Source organism: Colias philodice, chromosome 3, assembly GCF_061535455.1.
Source record: "Colias philodice isolate Cphi_HAF_F1 chromosome 3, ilColPhil1 Martin Lab GWU primary, whole genome shotgun sequence".
Classification (NCBI taxonomy): domain Eukaryota; kingdom Metazoa; phylum Arthropoda; class Insecta; order Lepidoptera; family Pieridae; genus Colias; species Colias philodice.
The window spans coordinates 2,991,687-3,015,067 of record NC_143088.1 but is presented as its reverse complement, the minus strand read 5'-3'; the positions used below and the strand labels follow the sequence as shown (position 1 = coordinate 3,015,067).

The 23,381-nt window shown below is 33.8% G+C and overlaps 3 protein-coding genes across 3 annotated transcripts; 1 reads left to right on the top strand and 2 right to left on the bottom strand.

Annotated features, from left to right (window-relative positions):
* Nucleotides 1-2,051: 2,051 nt before the first annotated feature.
* LOC149489461 (chymotrypsin-2-like) lies at nt 2,052-5,739 on the bottom strand. The gene is made up of 5 exons (XM_089715059.1): nt 5,688-5,739; nt 4,360-4,744; nt 3,690-3,936; nt 3,308-3,463; nt 2,052-2,213 (listed from the first exon to the last, which is right to left on the bottom strand). The coding sequence occupies exons 1-5, from the start codon at nt 5,737-5,739 to the stop codon at nt 2,052-2,054; spliced, it is 1,002 nt and encodes a 333-aa protein (XP_089571185.1).
* A 3,840-nt stretch (nt 5,740-9,579) lies between these two features.
* LOC149489460 (trypsin I-P1-like) lies at nt 9,580-11,853 on the top strand. Its single transcript, XM_089715058.1, has 5 exons — nt 9,580-9,631; nt 10,072-10,225; nt 10,402-10,492; nt 10,792-10,950; nt 11,710-11,853. The coding sequence occupies exons 1-5, from the start codon at nt 9,580-9,582 to the stop codon at nt 11,851-11,853; spliced, it is 600 nt and encodes a 199-aa protein (XP_089571184.1).
* A 1,693-nt stretch (nt 11,854-13,546) lies between these two features.
* LOC149489459 (chymotrypsin-2-like) lies at nt 13,547-17,140 on the bottom strand. The gene is made up of 5 exons (XM_089715057.1): nt 17,089-17,140; nt 15,771-16,155; nt 15,101-15,347; nt 14,719-14,874; nt 13,547-13,708 (listed from the first exon to the last, which is right to left on the bottom strand). Exons 1-5 carry the CDS (start codon nt 17,138-17,140, stop codon nt 13,547-13,549), a joined length of 1,002 nt encoding a protein of 333 aa, XP_089571183.1.
* Nucleotides 17,141-23,381: the final 6,241 nt, after the last annotated feature.

Sequence of the window (23,381 nt, the reverse complement as noted above, 5' to 3'; positions counted from 1 at the left end):
GAACCCGCATCCTTTCGCGCCATTCCGGGGTGGATGCCTAACCAACTCAGTCACACGAGTGGCTAGGATGCGGGTTCGAGTCCCGCCTCGTGATCGAATTTTTTCTATTCTTTATTAATTTATACTTATAAAGCATTTGAATACCATAAAACACTTTATAAAATAACATAAATTTTATAAAAGATTTTAGTCTGCAAGCAATTGTTGGAAATTTATGAGATTTATAATCATTTACAGGGTGATTCTGGTGGTCCTTTGGCATGTAATGGAAGACTGGTGGGCGTCATATCTTTTGGTGTTACGCCATGTGGTATCGGCTATCCAGATGTCTCCACGAATGTGTACATGTATTTAGGCTGGATCAGTTCTAAGATGAACTGAATTGCTCCCATACCATGACGTCTTTAAGCAGTTTTATTTCCAGTGTAGAAAAAGAGCCGACTATATAGGTCGTCTAACGCCATCACTTAATCGCAAAATGCACTAACTCCGGAACAGCTGAACCAATTTCACTAAGTCTTTGATTACAATATTCCTTGAAGGATGGTTCTAATAGGGAGGAAAACATAAACATGTACGGGCGAAGCCGGGGCGGTCCGCTAGTTGGAAATAATTCTACTATGATATCATGGTAACCCTGAAAATCAGTGTCACATGGATTCAAGTGATGAGTGACGTAGCAGTAGACTGTAATGTCGACCAATAATGTGCGAGGGTGTGTAGCGAGGAATGTGTTTATAAATAACCAATAGTATCGCTCCAAACTTCAAACCAAATGAAGCGGTTATTTACAAACACATTCCTCGCACATTATTGGTGGAAATGCACCATAAAATACCTTATTCTTCTTTACTTCATTTGTTTGATTTCTCATTTTATTCCTTTTACTTATTTCTTACTAGATTTCCGCCCGCGGCTTCGCCTGCGTTTTCAAAGGAAAACCCGCATAGTTCCCGTTCCCGTGGGATTTCCGGGATAAAACCTATCCTATGTGTTAATCCAAGTTACCCTCTATATGTGTGCTAAATTTCATTGTAATCTGTTCAGTAGTTTTTACGTGAAAGAGTAACAAACATCCATACATCCATACATCCATACATCCATACATCCATACATCCTTACAAACTTTCACCTTTATAATAGTATTTCTTATTAGATTTATTGAATGTGTTGGGTTAGGTGTGTTTTTTATTGTTTATTTATTATAGTTATTTGTTTTATTGTGATATTAATTAATGTCGATAAATAAGTAAATAAATACAAAGGATAGTAATAATTCTATCTATTAGAATTTTAAATATAAATATGAGTATCTGCTTATGCTATTACTAGATGTGCCGCGCTGTTTCACCCGCGTGGCTCAGGTCCTGTTGGTCTTAGCCTGATGGTATATAAGCCTATAGCCTTCCTCGATAAATGGGCTATCTTTCACCGAAAGAATTTTTCAAATCGGACCAGTAGTTCCCGAGATTAGCGCGTTCAAACAAAAACAAACAAACAAACTCTTCAGCTTTATAATATTAAGTATAGATTATTAAAGCTCGCGATGAGCTTTCTTCTTTTTCTTTCATATAAATAAATTGTGTCAGATGAGTTAAGAACTCATAGGTTACCAGAAAAAGTTATATAATATAAAAGTTTATTATTGTCTTTTAGTGCACTTAAATCAAAGCTTTTTGCTTATAGCTATAAAGATAGTGAAAGAGCTCTCTCACCGAGGGTCGGCTGTAAATAAGAGTTACACAATAGAAAAGCATGCTTACGACAGCTTTACAATAGCTCGTAACTAAAAAAGTACGTTTCAGAAGTGAAACTTCTTTGGCAAGATTCAATGACACCAAAATCGTCGCATTACTCCATTACGTGACGGTATTGTCAAGAAGCGACTTTGAAATTTTACTCTCAACGAGCCTAAGGAAGCTTCACTTCAAAAAAGAAAACATAATTTCAGGATAAACCTCGATATCAAGAAATAAAAAAATCGAATTAAATGCCTATATTTTATTCATTGATTAATACATAATGGCTACTATATCTTTATTCTGGTAAATTCATTCCTTATTATTACCAGTTTTATCTTTTATCCAATCGACGAAAGAATACACCTTGGTGAATACATCTGGATAGTTTAGACCACAAGGTTTAACGTTAAAAGACACAATGCCTATGATCTCACCATTTGCATCAGCAATAAGAGGACCGCCAGAGTCACCCTGGAAACATAAAGTTATACAGTAAAAAAGAGCGGTGTGCGAGCACACGTGTCAGAAGTGAAACTTCTTTGGCAAGATTAAAAGATACCAAAATTATCGCTTTACTCCATGACGTGACGGTATTGCCATGACCTTAAAATTTTACCCTCAACGCGCCTAATAAAGTTTCACTTCAATAAAATAAAGCTCGAAGTCGTGAAAATTATTTGAATGATAAGTTTGAAGAAATAATTTAAATTGTGCGCCCTCACAATTTTTTTTAATTAATCCATCAGTCCTCGGAATCACAGACACAATAGAAAATCTATTGTGTCGCGCCCCGATCGGGGCTTACGGTGGTCAATGGGTTAATTGGTTCGGGGCCGGTTTCATCGTTTGCTATGTTTCAGATAGTCTGTATATAACTTTGTTTCATTTTCATTTATCACTACATAGTATAAAACAAAGTCGCTTTCTCTGTCCCTATGTCCCTTTGTATGCTTCAATCTTTAAAACTACGCAACGGATTTTGATGCGGTTTCTTTAATAGATAGAGTGATTCAAGAGGAAGGTTTTAGTATATAATTTATTAGGTTTTAGACAAAGCGGGCGAAGCCGCGGGCGGTAAGCTAGTTATTTATATTGAGCGGTGGTGGTTTAAATTAATATATTAATTGACTGACCGGTTGGCTTGGTTGGTAGTGGCCCTGCCTTCCAAGCCAGAGGTCGTGGGTTCGATTCCCACCCGGGGCAAATATTTGTGTGATGAACATAGATGTTTGCTCTGTGTCTGGGCGTTAATTATCTATGTATTTATTTTAAAAATAATATACATTTATGTATGTTTATCAGCCATCTGGTTTCCATAACACAAGCGAAAGCTTAGTACGGGATCAGATCGTGCCGTGTGTGAAAATTGTCCTGAATATTTATTTATTTTATTTATTTAATTATAATTTAATTTATATATCGATATAATGTAGCAAGCCATATGGATATGTACTATAGTCTAAAATATGCTGTATGAAATATGCTGTTGTGAATTGGTAGTATATCTGTACAGACCACGTCACAATTTTATACTAAATCTGAAAAAGGCAAAAGAAACTATTCACCGAACATGTAGCTGCTCGTGGTCTCGATATTGCGCATATTTGGCTCTCTGATAACGGATATTGATTCTGGAATTTCCGGTAGTCTATCTTACATCCACCCAAAGATAATGTATACATAGTTAGCATTTGTAAATCGTCCGGTATTTCTTTACGGTTCTGAAAGATTAAATATTTATTTTATAGTAGACATTGTCAGGTATAAAAATTTCTATAAAAATGAAAATTTTCATTGCATAAAGCTCAATTTGACGAAGTATTTAAATAACTGGTTATGAGGTACTCTTTCGATTGAGATCCTTTACGTCAGTCTCAATAACGAGTTTGAAAAATATATATAATTTATTGCAATTTAGTATCGAATATATTATTATGAGCGACTCACGTTAATGTATCCCCATCCAATTGCTGTGGTTCTTGCTCGATCAGGGGTTTCCTTTGATGGCAAGGGTATGGGAGCGATTTTCGAGCCGAACTCGAATTCAATTTTTGTCCTAATAAGTGCGATATCGTTACGCAACGATGATCTATTAAATTTCTCATGATTTACTATTTTGTCCACTTCATATCTGGAGCCGCCTGATGAAAGTTTGTTGGTTCCAGCCACTACTGTTATTTGTTTAGCCTGTAAACTACAGAAATAATATGTATAAGAAATGAGTTGACTATTTTTTTTTCTTATTTTAGAATTTCCAATCTTTCAAGTATGAAGAGGTTCTAGGATAGGATATTATCTACCGTATTATTTATTAAGATGAAAGCATCTAATACATATTATGAAGGCGAAAGTTTGTAAGGATGTATGGATGTTTGTTACTCTTTCACGTAAAAACTACTGAACCGATTACAATGAAATTTAGCACACATATAGAGGGTAACTTGGATTAACACATAGGATAGTTTTTATCCCGGAAATCCCACGAGAACGGGAACTATGCGGGTTTTCCTTTGCAAACGCGGGCGTAGCCGCGGGCGGAAAATCGGAAATCTAGTACAATAGTAAAAAAAATGATTTCATTTCCACTACATAATATTTTGTTATTCATGATATTTACTCTTTCATGCAATGGGCAGCTGTCAACACCCATTTTGAATAGATGATGGAACCGCCGCAGAAGTGGAATTCCGTCCAAGTGCTTCTCTTCAGCGATACTTGGTGTGGGTACGCTCCGTCTGGTGCTTTTTCACCTCCAACTATTTTAGTGTCGACTTCATTGTTGCTAATTAATGGTACTTCTTCACCGTCTCCTTCTCCGTTGCCTTCATAAGGAGGTGCTATGTCATCGTCTTCTTCAGCATTAGCTTCAATTGAACGTATTTTACTAATTTCACCGTTGTCTTCAAATGAAGCCATTCCTTCTGCTACTGCTACTGTATCGGAGTCTTCATTATTGTCTTCGCTAAAAGGTGCCACTTTATCGTCGCCTTGTAGAGTAGCCCCTGCAATCAATTTTATTAATTTATAATCCGAACCTTAATATAACTTTTTGTATATCTGGAATGATGTACACTGATACTGACTTAAGAATTAGTGTTATAGTTGTTTGAACGCCCTCATCTCAAGAAAAAAGTAGATCTAATTGAAAATATATTTTGGGTTGGATAGTCCATTTGTGGAGGAACGTTTTAATTTATATTTGACATCACGCTTCAACCAATAGAAACAGACGTGAAAATTTTAGTAAAATATTTATTTTGAGAGGAAAAGAAATTGCAGAATACAGAATTCTTCTGGTGAAGCAATTTTCAAAATCGGCTTTAGTTTAGAAATAGTAACAACTGTAATTTAATTAATTATCTTAATTTTAAGTTATTTAAAATAGTATTGGATTTTGGGGGAATAGTTAGTATTGTATTGTTTATTTGTACTGTTTTCTTTAATATGGTCGACTTAAATATGTTTCGGAACAAGTAGCAAAACGGTTGCCATAAAAATAAGATCGGGTTATAAAAACAGCATAGTAAAAAGTTTACAGATTTTTTTAATTTCAGTGAATAGATGCAATTGAATTCGTAGCAGCTATATGTTCCTATTTTATTTTATTTTAAAATTTACGATTGAAAGCAATTTAAATTTTAATATATAAAGTAATTTAGGACATACACTTATACGAGTATGGTGAGTATCTCCACTGTTCAATCTATACTAATTTTATAAAGCTGAAGAGTTTGTTTGTTTGAACGCGCTTATCTCAGGAACTAATGGTCCGATTTGAAAAATTCTTTCGATATTAGACAGCTTATTTATTGAGGAAGGCTATAGGCTATATATCATCACGCTCAGACCAACAGGAGAGGAGCCACGCGGGTAAAACCGCGGAGCGCAGCTAGTTAAACATAAAAAACAATATATTTTATAAAATATATAAAAAAAAAGACTTACCATTTGCTATCCAAGCTGTTGATAGCAAGAATACAACAAACAATTTCAACATCGTGATGTCTGCTCGATTAATAGTAGCAATCGAATTTTCTGCTAATTTATATGATTATTGAAAGTAAGGAAGGATCCACACGACGTTTGGATAAATTATTTTTATAATTAACGTCTCTGTATTCTTATGTATATTTTAGCAGCAGCGAATTAAAAAAATGTTTTACCATTCCAAAGCTAAATTTTGTACAGAGGATATCTTTTATTTTCCATATTTTTTATATAAACTAAATTAATTGAATTAAGCTTTGTACTTAAGTACATGTTATAGTGAAAAAGCTTCATTTTTATATTTAAGGGTTGCGGACCTAAAGGGTTAAACGGGACCATCAAAAATAAGGCACAAAGCCTATATTATATTATGTATCCATAATATTATGTACAATAGGCGATTCGTCTCGCGCTTCGCGATCTCTTAACTTTATTTGACATTTTTTTGATATAGGTATAAACGTTTCATAATTTACCTCATCATTATTTCTTAGTTGTTAACTTGTTTTGAAGTTTGCTGCAATCAGTGTTGAACATGTTAGAGCAGACAAAAGAGCCGTTTTTTCATACAAACGTAGTTCCCTGTTTCCTCCCTTGATTGTGCCACTAGAGCAATATATTTTTTACTATTAATCTATAGTAACTTTAGCCATGTTCCTACGTTTTCATTTTTGTTATAATAGATATGAATCTTTCAAAACGTAAGAAATAGGACAGATTTTCCGTTATGTTCCGTCTTCCATAAAACTAATTTTTGAACATTATATAAAATAAGCAAAACCTAAGAAAATAGCCTATACTTTTCTCTACTAAATTATGAAAAAAGTAATAAAATCGGTCCAGTTTTGGAGGAAGAAACAGGGGACTACGGAACGTCTAATTTGCGTAATTTTCCTAGGTATTTTCGGCCCGAGCTGCAATTGTCCCTGAGGCCTGGCTTGATGCATATCGCGACAAATATTTGAAAAACATCAAATAAAAAAAAAATATCCTTGTTACCTCTGTTAGCTACCACAATTGAGAGTTTCGAACAGGAAATTATTGGGCGTCTCATCAAAATAAAGCTACTCACGAAAAATTAGCTTGATAGTAATCACTTGCAAAAATGGGCGATTGATCCAGAACTATTTGATTTTGAGGAAATTTTGCATGATGTATGAGCCTGAGTTGTAATAGGCTTTTTTTACTTTTTAATTAACTCAAACCCCTGAGACATTTAATTAAAAAGAGACTTCTTCTAAAAGGATATTTACAATTTATAATTGAGGTTTAACATTTACAATTTAAAATCTAACCTTCGATATACTAATTTATTTTCTTATTTAGAGGTTTGTCATATCTTTTGTGTTTTTAACATTATCCTTAAAAAAAAAAATAATCGCTGCAAAACTAATCGTCTTAATTTCCAAGAAAGTGTATAAATATTAATGTACCTAAGTACATAATATTTTAACACATTTACATTACAATACTTATACGTAGGTATATTATATTATGTTGACTTCGCTTTCGCAAGCATTTTGAAAAATATTAATATGCAAGATGTATACAAGTAGGTACTATTAATTCCATACTTTACTAGCTCTGTCCCGCGGTTTTACAGGCAGTGCTCCGCTCTTGTTGTTCTTAGCGTGATGCTATAATATAGCGTAATAATTTTTCCAATCATACACGTAGTTCCTGAGATTGGCAAGTTCAAACAAACAAACAAACTCTTCAGCTTTATAATATTAGTATAGATACATAGATAAATTACAATGAGGGGCCGGCTCAGATAGAATATAACAATGTCGATAATAGTATGAAAATGATGATATCTGCGCCGGCCCTTAAAGTGCCTTAAAATTGTAAATTTAATTCCATTTTTGTTTTGCTTCAATCACCATGAAGTCATATTTGCTCGCTTTTACTGACAGGAGTGTAAGAAGTTTAAGATAATAAAAGAAAGCGTGTTCTAGGGATGTAACGATACATGATTTTGCCGATACGATACAGATACCGATATTTGTAGTAATGTATCGGCGATACCGATACCAATACCGATATCGATGGCTTGGTAGAAAAATAAATGGTGAATTATGCATAAAAAGTTACCAACATTTAACAGAGACTCAACTGTTAATCGTATTCTTTTAAATAAAATTGCCAAATCAAAAAACAACAAAACCATTTATTTTAGTATTATTATTTTACAGTCAGTTAAACTTTAAGTAATACACATACAATCAGTACCTAATAAAAGTTTACTATTGGTAGAGTTTTTTCAGAAAACAAAGTGCACACGCGCGGGCGGCCTCCCGCATCGTTCATTGGGCGCGGTTTTTTGAATTGTTTGATATCGGTATCGGTTGTTTTACTATCGGCGATACCGATATATCGGCTTGCCGATTATATCGGCTGATATATCGGTATCGGTATCGGTATCGTTACATCCCTAGCGTGTTCAATATAATAATTTCTTACACCGTACTGGATTTTTAATGATTTTTGTGTCTGAAGATGGTTGTCTAGAGATTGAGGTAGGCTGCTTTTTATCGCGGTGAAACATTTAATTTCCGTGGGGTCCTGTCCCCTTTAGTTACGATTAAAGCGTTCTTGAGTTTTTTGAGAATCATAAGTATCTAATACTTAATCTTTTTCTCGTGTCAATGAAAATTCATTACAATACTAATATTGCACGCCTCATAAGCGAAGCGTTGAGGTGGGTACTACTGTCACATCGCGCAAAACATCTGATTTTTCAAACTTAAAATGTCTTTATGTATCATACATTGCACTTGTAAGATAATACATACACACACATATTAAGAAAAAACACTATTTTTAACATTCATGATATTTTTGATGTCATTTTTGTTATTTAAACTAGTTAAAAAACAGTTTAAAAAAGTTCTGTCTTGGACGTCCGTGTGTCTGTATGTGCGGAGGATTTTCTTGTTAACACGATAGCGACCGAAATACTTTACTAATCGAGTCTTTTTTTTTCTCTTACGCTTGATTATGCTCAGGAATAGAACCCTTTCATTTTTCAGGGTCTGATTCGATGTGGTTTAATTGTTATTAAATAAACAAAAATAATAATGAATAAATAATTATTAAAAAAAAATTATGAGGCGTGCACTTTTGGATTTTCCAAATTATTTTACTTTATAACTACCTATGAATTTTTCCTCCCAGTTACAGAACTCAATATAGAATCTATACTAATATTGAAAAATTATTTCGGTGTTAGATAGCCCATTTATCGAGGAAGGTTATAGGCTATAATATCATCACGCTACGACCAACAGGGGTGGAGCCACGGGGGTGAAACCGCGCGGAGCAGCTAGTTTAGAAGAAAATTAAGAAGACAATAAACTTTTAATTTCAATTTACACGCAAAAAATAAATGATTGTATGTTGTGGCTGTTAACAGTAAATAATGCGTTTTTTAATTTTCTTGAAATGCATTAGAGGCTCGTGCACAGTTATGGAGTAAGATTTTTTTTTCATAATAATATGTATTTTCTATAGTGGTGTGCCTCAGGGCACATTCATGGGTCCATTTTTACTTCTATCCTACGTTAATGGTGAGCATCTAATATTGCATCTGTATGTATTATAAATAATTATTAAAATAGATGATCTATTATATGATTGGAACACAAAACTTGACCTTTAAAATATTTAATAGAAAGATAAATTTGATTAAAATCCATACTGTAATGTAAATTGTAGAATTTGAATTAATATTCTATACGGGTATTTAACGGTTTTACAAAGGTGAACATAGCTTTACTTATTCAAAATGGTATATATCAAAAGCAATTTCGCTGAAAACAAATAAACATATTTTCCTGAAGCAATCAAGATGTTTAAAATTATTATTTTTTGTTTCTTTATTGTACCTTGGGTGGAGGCGGGTAAGTAAAATTTATATTAAAAGGTTTAAAATATCATTAATTAATACTGAGTTTGTTCAAACTTATTGATAAGATAGTGTATGAGAGAATTCCTTTATAAAAGTAAGGGAAGTTAAATATTTTTTCGTTTCAAGTTTTCACAATGTTATACGGTTTAGAATTGTGTGTAACATATCCAGCAAAACCTATTTGTTTTATTTTCTTTGTATCGATTACTTAAGATCATCTGCTTTTAAGCAAACTATATAATAAGTACTAGCGGTCCGCCCCGGCTTCGCCCGTGGTACCTACATGTTTAAACTATCCTATCTCTCAAGTTGGATCGAACTACACAATATGGTGTGCGAGTTTTATTATAATCGGTTAAGTGGTTTAGGAGTCCATTGAGGGCAAACATTGTGACACGAGATTTATATATATTAAGATTTTCATCCAAACAGGGCTTAGTACAAGAATAGTTGGAGGGCAGGACGCTCCGGAGGGTGCTTTTAGATATCAAGTATCATTTAGAAGAATCGGGTTGGACAATCATTTCTGTGGTGGAGCCGTCATTGCACCTTTGTGGATACTTACAGCTGCTCATTGCACAAGCAGGTATGTTATTAGGAAGCAAGGAGTTATTCTGACAAAGTAGAAGCTATCTAATCTAAAATTAATGTTATTTCCCATCAAAATTTAGAAAGAAAGAAACATTTATTTATCAAGGACAGCACAACACACACACATTTAAAGAACGATATTTCTTTAGTTAAATTGTTGTCTGAGATCAGTTTCAACGACAATATTGCTCCCATACCATTACCTGATTCTGATATCTCTGCTGGAACGGCGTGTGTCATATCAGGATGGGGATACACGGATGTAAGTTTTCATATTAACCACCGTAACATTAAAACTCTCAAAGGGCTTCTGCCTGTTGAATCTGTGTGCCCACGTAAGCCTTCTAAAATACCGGGTACCTTCCATCTGGTGGTACCTGAGTATTATGGAAATGAGAAACATGAAACATATAATTACGGAGTGAGATACAAAATAATAAGGGCATGTTTTCGCAAACCAACGTAAAGCAACTCTTTGGCTTGAACAGAATCCCTAGATATTATGGGAAAGTTCCATGCAAAAATTACCCTTTAATTCATTGTTTAATTTGTTTTTCTCAGGATGACATGATTAGTCCTGATCAATTACAAATGCTGAATGTGAACACAATATCGATAGAACAATGCAGAAGTGATTTAGAGAGATATCGGGCTATACAACCGCTGACGGAACAACAAGTTTGTACAGCAGCTGCTGGGCCTGGTAGAGGCGAATGTCAAGTAAGTAATCCATAAACAATGAAAGCCTGCCTTTACTTCTACCAACAAATAATCGCAAGATTTAGTTGTTGAAGGATTTCCATCTCAAACGAGATGACTATATTAAAAGAAAGTAGGTAACTTTATGTCGGATCGGTCATACGCAACCGCTATGTAAACTCACTCGTTGTTTTTATGATATATGTAGTGCTCGTCATGTAACCAAAAAGTTAATTTAAACAGTTTTTATACGTCAAAGATAAGAAAATACTAATTACTTTTTTAAACAATTACTTTTATTAAAATATTTTTTGCCTTGAATATTAATTTTATTGTGATACCATTTAAATAACAGAGACACGAGTAACAGAGAGTAAGTTCGGTCGTTTAACAAGCCTAAGAATATCTTGATTGAATTTTTTCATCATAATATTATCTTCGTATTAAGTAATAGACAAAAATATAAAAACGAGCGTTATTGAACATAAATTTTGAAATTGATATTTTGGTTTTATGGTATTCAAATGCTTTATAAGTATAAATTTATAAAGAATAGAAAAAAATTCGATCAGGAGGCGGGACTCGAACCCGCATCCTTTCGCGCCATTCCGGGGCGGATGCCTAACCAACTCAGTCACACGAGTGTCTAGGATGCGGGTTCGAGTCCCGCCTCGTGATCGAATTTTTTCTATTCTTTATAAATTTATAACATACATTTTTTAAAAGATTTTAGTCTGCCAGCAATTGTTGGATATTTATGAGATTTATAATCATTTACAGGGTGATTCTGGTGGTCCTTTGGCATGTAATGGAAGACTGGTGGGTGTCATATCTTTTGGTGTTACGCCATGTGGTATCGGCTATCCAGATGTCTCCACGAATGTGTACATGTATTTAGGCTGGATCAGTTCTAAGATGAACTGAATTGCTCCCATACCATGACGTCTTTAAGCAGTTTTATTTCCAGTGTAGAAAAAGAGCCGACTATATAGGTCGTCTAACGCCATCACTTAATCGCAAAATGCACTAACTCCGGAACAGCTGAACCAATTTCACTAAGTCTTTGATTACAATATTCCTTGAAGGATGGTTCTAATAGGGAGGAAAACATAAACATGTACGGGCGAAGCCGGGGCGGTCCGCTAGTTGGAAATAATTCTACTATGATATCATGGTAACCCTGAAAATCAGTGTCACATGGATTCAAGTGATGAGTGACGTAGCAGTAGACTGTAATGTCGACCAATAATGTGCGAGGGTGTGTAGCGAGGAATGTGTTTATAAATAACCAATGGTATCGCTCCAAACTTCAAACCAAATGAAGCGATATGATTGGTTATTTACAAACACATTCCTCGCACATTATTGGTGGAAATGCACCATATTTATGGAAATACCTTATTCTTCTTTACTTCATTTGTTTGATTTCTCATTTTATTCCTTTTACTTATTTCTTACTAGATTTCCGCCCGCGGCTTCGCCTGCGTTTTCAAAGGAAAACCCGCATAGTTCCCGTTCCCGTGGGATTTCCGGGATAAAACCTATCCTATGTGTTAATCCAAGTTACCCTCTATATGTGTGCTAAATTTCATTGTAATCTGTTCAGTAGTTTTTACGTGAAAGAGTAACAAACATCCATACATCCATACATCCATACATCCATACATCCATACATCCTTACAAACTTTCACCTTTATAATAGTATTTCTTATTTCTTATTAGATTTATTGAATGTGTTGGGTTAGGTGTGTTTTTTATTGTTTATTTATTATAGTTATTTGTTTTATTGTGATATTAATTAATGTCGATAAATAAGTAAATAAATACAAAGGATAGTAATAATTCTATCTATTAGAATTTTAAATATAAATATGAGTATCTGCTTATGCTATTACTAGATGTGCCGCGCTGTTTCACCCGCGTGGCTCAGGTCCTGTTGGTCTTAGCCTGATGGTATATAAGCCTATAGCCTTCCTCGATAAATGGGCTATCTTTCACCGAAAGAATTTTTCAAATCGGACCAGTAGTTCCCGAGATTAGCGCGTTCAAACAAAAACAAACAAACAAACTCTTCAGCTTTATAATATTAAGTATAGATTATTAAAGCTCGCGATGAGCTTTCTTCTTTTTCTTTCATATAAATAAATTGTGTCAGATGAGTTAAGAACTCATAGGTTACCAGAAAAAGTTATATAATATAAAAGTTTATTATTGTCTTTTAGTGCACTTAAATCAAAGCTTTTTGCTTATAGCTATAAAGATAGTGAAAGAGCTCTCTCACCGAGGGTCGGCTGTAAATAAGAGTTACACAATAGAAAAGCATGCTTACGACAGCTTTACAATAGCTCGTAACTAAAAAAGTACGTTTCAGAAGTGAAACTTCTTTGGCAAGATTCAATGACACCAAAATCGTCGCATTACTCCATTACGTGACGGTATTGTCAAGAAGCGACTTTGAAATTTTACTCTCAACGAGCCTAAGGAAGCTTCACTTCAAAAAAGAAAACATAATTTCAGGATAAACCTCGATATCAAGAAATAAAAAAATCGAATTAAATGCCTATATTTTATTCATTGATTAATACATAATGGCTACTATATCTTTATTCTGGTAAATTCATTCCTTATTATTACCAGTTTTATCTTTTATCCAATCGACGAAAGAATACACCTTGGTGAATACATCTGGATAGTTTAGACCACAAGGTTTAACGTTAAAAGACACAATGCCTATGATCTCACCATTTGCATCAGCAATAAGAGGACCGCCAGAGTCACCCTGGAAACATAAAGTTATACAGTAAAAAAGAGCGGTGTGCGAGCACACGTGTCAGAAGTGAAACTTCTTTGGCAAGATTAAAAGATACCAAAATTATCGCTTTACTCCATGACGTGACGGTATTGCCATGACCTTAAAATTTTACCCTCAACGCGCCTAATAAAGTTTCACTTCAATAAAATAAAGCTCGAAGTCGTGAAAATTATTTGAATGATAAGTTTGAAGAAATAATTTAAATTGTGCGCCCTCACAATTTTTTTTAATTAATTGGTTCGGGGCCGGTTTCATCGTTTGCTATGTTTCAGATAGTCTGTATATAACTTTGTTTCATTTTCATTTATCACTACATAGTATAAAACAAAGTCGCTTTCTCTGTCCCTATGTCCCTTTGTATGCTTCAATCTTTAAAACTACGCAACGGATTTTGATGCGGTTTCTTTAATAGATAGAGTGATTCAAGAGGAAGGTTTTAGTATATAATTTATTAGGTTTTAGACAAAGCGGGCGAAGCCGCGGGCGGTAAGCTAGTTATTTATATTGAGCGGTGGTGGTTTAAATTAATATATTAATTGACTGACCGGTTGGCTTGGTTGGTAGTGGCCCTGCCTTCCAAGCCAGAGGTCGTGGGTTCGATTCCCACCCGGGGCAAATATTTGTGTGATGAACATAGATGTTTGCTCTGTGTCTGGGCGTTAATTATCTATGTATTTATTTTAAAAATAATATACATTTATGTATGTTTATCAGCCATCTGGTTTCCATAACACAAGCGAAAGCTTAGTATGGGATCAGATCGTGCCGTGTGTGAAAATTGTCCTGAATATTTATTTATTTTATTTATTTAATTATAATTTAATTTATATATCGATATAATGTAGCAAGCCATATGGATATGTACTATAGTCTAAAATATGCTGTATGAAATATGCTGTTGTGAATTGGTAGTATATCTGTACAGACCACGTCACAATTTTATACTAAATCTGAAAAAGGCAAAAGAAACTATTCACCGAACATGTAGCTGCTCGTGGTCTCGATATTGCGCATATTTGGCTCTCTGATAACGGATATTGATTCTGGAATTTCCGGTAGTCTATCTTACATCCACCCAAAGATAATGTATACATAGTTAGCATTTGTAAATCGTCCGGTATTTCTTTACGGTTCTGAAAGATTAAATATTTATTTTATAGTAGACATTGTCAGGTATAAAAATTTCTATAAAAATGAAAATTTTCATTGCATAAAGCTCAATTTGACGAAGTATTTAAATAACTGGTTATGAGGTACTCTTTCGATTGAGATCCTTTACGTCAGTCTCAATAACGAGTTTGAAAAATATATATAATTTATTGCAATTTAGTATCGAATATATTATTATGAGCGACTCACGTTAATGTATCCCCATCCAATTGCTGTGGTTCTTGCTCGATCAGGGGTTTCCTTTGATGGCAAGGGTATGGGAGCGATTTTCGAGCCGAACTCGAATTCAATTTTTGTCCTAATAAGTGCGATATCGTTACGCAACGATGATCTATTAAATTTCTCATGATTTACTATTTTGTCCACTTCATATCTGGAGCCGCCTGATGAAAGTTTGTTGGTTCCAGCCACTACTGTTATTTGTTTAGCCTGTAAACTACAGAAATAATATGTATAAGAAATGAGTTGACTATTTTTTTTTCTTATTTTAGAATTTCCAATCTTTCAAGTATGAAGAGGTTCTAGGATAGGATATTATCTACCGTATTATTTATTAAGATGAAAGCATCTAATACATATTATGAAGGCGAAAGTTTGTAAGGATGTATGGATGTTTGTTACTCTTTCACGTAAAAACTACTGAACCGATTACAATGAAATTTAGCACACATATAGAGGGTAACTTGGATTAACACATAGGATAGTTTTTATCCCGGAAATCCCACGAGAACGGGAACTATGCGGGTTTTCCTTTGCAAACGCGGGCGTAGCCGCGGGCGGAAAATCGGAAATCTAGTACAATAGTAAAAAAAATGATTTCATTTCCACTACATAATATTTTGTTATTCATGATATTTACTCTTTCATGCAATGGGCAGCTGTCAACACCCATTTTGAATAGATGATGGAACCGCCGCAGAAGTGGAATTCCGTCCAAGTGCTTCTCTTCAGCGATACTTGGTGTGGGTACGCTCCGTCTGGTGCTTTTTCACCTCCAACTATTTTAGTGTCGACTTCATTGTTGCTAATTAATGGTACTTCTTCACCGTCTCCTTCTCCGTTGCCTTCATAAGGAGGTGCTATGTCATCGTCTTCTTCAGCATTAGCTTCAATTGAACGTATTTTACTAATTTCACCGTTGTCTTCAAATGAAGCCATTCCTTCTGCTACTGCTACTGTATCGGAGTCTTCATTATTGTCTTCGCTAAAAGGTGCCACTTTATCGTCGCCTTGTAGAGTAGCCCCTGCAATCAATTTTATTAATTTATAATCCGAACCTTAATATAACTTTTTGTATATCTGGAATGATGTACACTGATACTGACTTAAGAATTAGTGTTATAGTTGTTTGAACGCCCTCATCTCAAGAAAAAAGTAGATCTAATTGAAAATATATTTTGGGTTGGATAGTCCATTTGTGGAGGAACGTTTTAATTTATATTTGACATCACGCTTCAACCAATAGAAACAGACGTGAAAATTTTAGTAAAATATTTATTTTGAGAGGAAAAGAAATTGCAGAATACAGAATTCTTCTGGTGAAGCAATTTTCAAAATCGGCTTTAGTTTAGAAATAGTAACAACTGTAATTTAATTAATTATCTTAATTTTAAGTTATTTAAAATAGTATTGGATTTTGGGGGAATAGTTAGTATTGTATTGTTTATTTGTACTGTTTTCTTTAATATGGTCGACTTAAATATGTTTCGGAACAAGTAGCAAAACGGTTGCCATAAAAATAAGATCGGGTTATAAAAACAGCATAGTAAAAAGTTTACAGATTTTTTTAATTTCAGTGAATAGATGCAATTGAATTCGTAGCAGCTATATGTTCCTATTTTGAAATTTACGATTGAAAGCAATTTAAATTTTAATATATATAGTAATTTAGGACATACACTTATACGAGTATGGTGAGTATCTCCACTGTTCAATCTATACTAATTTTATAAAGCTGAAGAGTTTGTTTGTTTGAACGCGCTTATCTCAGGAACTAATGGTCCGATTTGAAAAATTCTTTCGATATTAGACAGCTTATTTATTGAGGAAGGCTATAGGCTATATATCATCACGCTCAGACCAACAGGAGAGGAGCCACGCGGGTAAAACCGCGGAGCGCAGCTAGTTAAACATAAAAAACAATATATTTTATAAAATATATAAAAAAAAAGACTTACCATTTGCTATCCAAGTTGTTGATAGCAAGAATACAACAAACAATTTCAACATCGTGATGTCTGCTCGATTAATAGTAGCAATCGAATTTTCTGCTAATTTATATGATTATTGAAAGTAAGGAAGGATCCACACGACGTTTGGATAAATTATTTTTATAATTAACGTCTCTGTATTCTTATGTATATTTTAGCAGCAGCGAATTAAAAAAATGTTTTACCATTCCAAAGCTAAATTTTGTACAGAGGATATCTTTTATTTTCCATATTTTTTATATAAACTAAATTAATTGAATTAAGCTTTGTACTTAAGTACATGTTATAGTGAAAAAGCTTCATTTTTATATTTAAGGGTTGCGGACCTAAAGGGTTAAACGGGACCATCAAAAATAAGGCACAAAGCCTATATTATATTATGTATCCATAATATTATGTACAATCATTGAGATAATATTAATAATGGAGTCGATACCGCCTACATCACTTATGTTCCACTCAACATACGTCATCTGACGTAACTGCACTCAGTCGCTTGCTCGCTCATTGGCGCGAACGTCACGCTCATTTTTTATTTGTTTTAAAGTGAAACGCATCAAATATGCCTACGTGTGTGTTAAGATATTGCACAAATAATTCTAAGAATACGGAAAAGTGCAAAGGAATAACTTTTCATCAGTAAGTAACTAGATAATAATTTTTAAAACTTAGTTAGAGCAAAATTTTTGGCGGGCGACATTTTGTCATAGATTAAAAATTTAAGATATGACATTGGGCATGAAATAAGTGTTGTTAGAATGGTTGTTAGTAATATTTGCTGGCGTATATTTTTATAGTATAAAATAATAATTTTACATATTTAGAAAAGCATAGACTGGTTGTTAATTGAAAAAAGGTGAAATCATGAAATATGAAAATCAATTACTTAATCACCAATTTTTTTTTGTTAATTGATTTTAATCAAGTTTTTAATTGATATTGTATAAGCTACTGACTTGAACGTATAATTTAATTATTATTTATTTATCTGCACTAATATTATAAAGAGGAAAACTTTGTTTGTTTGTTTGATTGTAATGAATAGGCTCATAAACTACTGGACCGATTTTGATGAAATTTGGCACAGACAATCTTTAGACCCTGAGAAAGAACATAGGCTACTTTTTATTGCGAAATATGTACCACGGGCGAAGCCGGGGCGGACAAGTAATTAATATTTTTTCTATTCAAGGTTTCCATGTCTGGGCCGTGAAGAAAGGGAAAAGTGGATAAAATTTGTCCAAAACAACCGCAGTGAAGAAACCTGGTTACCATCCGATAGAACTTGCGTCTGTTCATTGCATTTTCGCGATGAGGATAAATATACCACAAAAACGGGAAGGCGTTTTCTAAAGAAGTCTGCTGTTCCTTGTATTGATGTTAGTAATCATAATAAAATTTTACGGATTTGAATAACAAATAAAATGTTATTTTAGCCACCACTAACATTATGTTATATTTATTTTAGCCGAAGGTGTGCTACAATAGTGCTGGAACAATGCAAGCAATTTCTGAGTCTGTTAGCGAGTCTGAATCTATTTTCGATACACCAAGAAAAATTGTTCTGAAAAGAAAAATACATGATATAACTCTGGCAAAAAAAAAGTTGACAAATAAATTTAAGAAAGTTCAACGTCAAAACAGACATTTAAAGATGAAATGCGAATCTCTGACCCTTCTTGTTAAATCTCTTAAAGCTAAATTTTCACTCGATGGAATAGCCGAAAATAATTTGATGGATAAAGCAGAATTGGTGGAAATACAAAAAAAACTAATTGGAACAAATAAACAGAATAGAAATTCTTTAAAATATACACCTGCACTACGTAAGTTTGCATTGACTCTAAATTACTATTCGCCAGCGGCTTACAAATATGTGAGAAATGTTTACAATAACGTCCTTCCACATCCAAGGACTCTCTGTCGATGGTATGGTACGTTTGATGCTGAGCCAGGATTTACTAATGAAGCGTTCGAAGCTCTTAAACTGAAATTTAAATCAGGTGACAAATCTCTTGTGTGTAATTTAGTCTTCGACGAAATGGCTATCCGTAAACAAAAATTGTTTCACAACCAACAGACACTCGGTGCCGTCAATTTTGGAGCAGGCCCTCAAGAAGGTGACGTTGACGATAACGTAGCATCGCAGGCCTTAATATTTATGTTGGTATCGCTGACTGAAAATTGGAAGCTCCCTGTGGGCTACTTTTTAATAGCAGGCATAACTGCTGAAACAAAGGCAAATTTAATTACAACCTGCTTACGGAAATGTCATGACGCTGGAGTTACAGTACTAAGCGTTACATTTGATGGATGCTCCACAAATCTATCGACTGCTAACATTCTAGGTTGTGACTTAACCGACCCAAATAATTTTGTGACCCATTTTCCGCACCCGAGTACTCAAGAGAAGGTATGTATATTTCTTGATGCATGCCATGTTATTAAATTGATAAGAAATACTTTTGAAAGGAAGAGACTATTTATTGATGAAGATGGCAAGAAAATTAGATGGCAGCTATTGATCAATTTGAATAAACTTCAAACAAAAGAGGGTCTCAGATTTGGTAACAAACTAACACAACGCCACCTCCACTTTCGCAACCAGATAATGAAGGTTAAGCTTGCTACGCAATTATTGAGTATCAGTGTAGCAAAAGCGTTGCTACTATGCGATCAGGTATTGAAATCGTCGCAGTTCTTTGACTCGTCAGCAACTGTAAATTTTTTAGAAATAATGAATAACTTTTTTGACACAATGAATTCGAGAAAGTTTCACTTTTATGGATTCAAACGGCCAATTGATACACAAAATAAATCGGCAGTATTTGAATTTCTGGACAAAGTAAAGAAGTACATCCTGAATTTGGAATTTCACATAAAATATAGAAGAGTGATTAAAAGAAAAAATTTTGCGCCTCGTATCACACTATCAATTTCAAAACAGAAAATTGTGGAATCAGCAAATAAAACAGGGTTTATTGGCGCCATCATTTGCATAGAATCTCTGAAAACATTGTATCAAAATGCAGTCGAGGACAAACAAATTATGAGTTATATTTCGACGTATCGACTCAGCCAGGACCACTTAGAATTGTATTTTGGTGTCATCAGACAACATGGTGGATACAACAATAACCCCAATATTTTGCAATTGCGAGCTGCTTATAAAAAGACATTAAATCACTTAGAACTTCGCTCATCTTTTACAGGCAATTGTATTCCATTAGACAATTTCAGTATTTTGCACAACTCTTCAACTGACGTAATAAATAGCACCACACACATGAACAGACACGATGACGAGGAATACGAAATTTTATCGGCTACTCGCTGCTTAGAGTCTGATATAGAAGCCGAGAACAACTGTAAAATTTTTGCAGATATACTCGATTGCCAACAAATTTCATTTAGTTCCCAATTGATAGTCGGATACATATCTGGCTACATTTCCAGGATTTTGACAAAGTCATTAAAATGCGAAGTTTGTGTGGATAGTTTGAGCACAACAGCAAGGTTGCCGCATCATAAGCTAATAAGTATCAAAGATATGGGTGGCTTGACATACTCAAAAGATGACGTGTATAAAATATGTATCGCCACAGAAACAGTCATACGAAAAATTTCAAAGCAACAAATCAAACTCGCTTCTAAACACTATTTTAGCTATATTACTGTCAATACTTTAGAATATTTTATTGATAAGGAGGTATTTACATCTTTGGTACAACATTCGTTTCATCAACCAAGCACTTTAAACCACCGAGTGCATTTGATGCGGGCCATTATAAATAGATACACCATGATTCGCTTGAAACACGAAGCAACTCAGACTAATAATCATATAACAAAGCGACAAAAGTTAACAAAACTTATATTGTTTCAAGGTAACTAAATAAATAAATAAATATTTCAGAACAATTTTCATACGATCTTATCCCATACTAAGATTTCGCTTGTGTTATGGAAACCAGATGGCTGAAAAACTTACATATTATATAATTTTAAATAAATACTTATATACATAATTAACACCCAGACACAGACAAACATCTATGTTCATCACACAAATATAAATAACAACAGCAGGGATGGCTCAGTGGTGAGAATCTCGGACTCGATAAGTCGAGGGTTCGAGACCAGGCGAGCGCGCAGGAAATAAATAGATTTTTCAATTTATCTGCGCATGTTATAACATCATTACTGCTCGAAACGGTGAAGCAGAACATCGTGAGGAAACCGACATGTGAAAGAATCAAAGTTCCACGACATGTGGCATCCACCAACCCGCACTTGGCCAGCGTGGCGGATTATGGCCTGATTCCAGCAGTGGGAACATGTTCTAAGGATGATGAACTAAATAAACATTTTGTACAAAATTACACGACTTTTATTTTTTTTCTAAAAAAGGCTCAATTTGTAAGGAATGAAACTTCCCAAAGCCCTGACTGAACCTCCTCATCCTATATTATATGCCAGATATTGTTAGCCCCGCGTAGTAAAGTCAGTTTATATCTAAAATAAATATTTATTTAATTATTTATTTATTTATTTATTTAGAATTTCCAACAAAGGATACAGATTACATTTGTTACATCTAATTATTTAAGTACATGGTCTTCCGCACCTTTAATTACAGGAAATTACAGCGTTCAAAATATTTATTACAATTACAATTCGTCAATTTATTAAAAAATATTAGTTAAAAAAATTAAAAGAACTTAATAACATTGATTATATACCACGAAAAGTATTACAATAAATTACAAATTTAAAATTACAATTATATTCGTCAAATTATTAAAAATATAATAAAAATAAAATATAAAAATAAAATATAATATTAAAAATAAAATATAATATTAAGCAAGTACAAAGAAAATTTCAAGTCAACGTGCATGTAAGGAGTGGCACCCAATAAAATAGACAGAATGAAACAAAGTGTCGCCTCTAGAGCGGTGAGTCAGTGACATCGCATAATCTATGACTGTCTAGCCGTCATTCGCGCGCCCCGCGCCGCCATCTTGGCGCACAGATTTTGTTCGTGGTGTCTACTCCATTATTAATATTATCTCAATGTGTACAATAGGCGATTCGTCGCGCGCTTCGCGATCTCTTAACTTTATTTGACATTTTTTTGATATAGGTATAAACGTTTCATAATTTACCTCATCATTATTTCTTAGTTGTTAACTTGTTTTGAAGTTTGCTGCAATCAGTGTTGAACATGTTAGAGCAGACAAAAGAGCCGTTTTTTCATACAAACGTAGTTCCCTGTTTCCTCCCTTGATTGTGCCACTAGAGCAATATATTTTTTACTATTAATCTATAGTAACTTTAGCCATGTTCCTACGTTTTCATTTTTGTTATAATAGATATGAATCTTTCAAAACGTAAGAAATAGGACAGATTTTCCGTTATGTTCCGTCTTCCATAAAACTAATTTTTGAACATTATAAAAAATAAGCAAAACCTAAGAACATAGCCTATACTTTTCTCTACTAAATTATGAAAAAAGTAATAAAATCGGTCCAGTTTTGGAGGAAGAAACAGGGGACTACGGAACGTCTAATTTGCGTAATTTTCCTAGGTATTTTCGGCCCGAGCTGCAATTGTCCCTGAGGCCTGGCTTGATGCATATCGCGACAAATATTTGAAAAACATCAAATAAAAAAAAAATATCCTTGTTACCTCTGTTAGCTACCACAATTGAGAGTTTCGAACAGGAAATTATTGGGCGTCTCATCAAAATAAAGCTACTCACGAAAAATTAGCTTGATAGTAATCACTTGCAAAAATGGGCGATTGATCCAGAACTATTTGATTTTGAGGAAATTTTGCATGATGTATGAGCCTGAGTTGTAATAGGCTTTTTTTACTTTTTAATTAACTCAAACCCCTGAGACATTTAATTAAAAAGAGACTTCTTCTAAAAGGATATTTACAATTTATAATTGAGGTTTAACATTTACAATTTAAAATCTAACCTTCGATATACTAATTTATTTTCTTATTTAGAGGTTTGTCATATCTTTTGTGTTTTTAACATTATCCTTAAAAAAAAAAATAATCGCTGCAAAACTAATCGTCTTAATTTCCAAGAAAGTGTATAAATATTAATGTACCTAAGTACATAATATTTTAACACATTTACATTACAATACTTATACGTAGGTATATTATATTATGTTGACTTCGCTTTCGCAAGCATTTTGAAAAATATTAATATGCAAGATGTATACAAGTAGGTACTATTAATT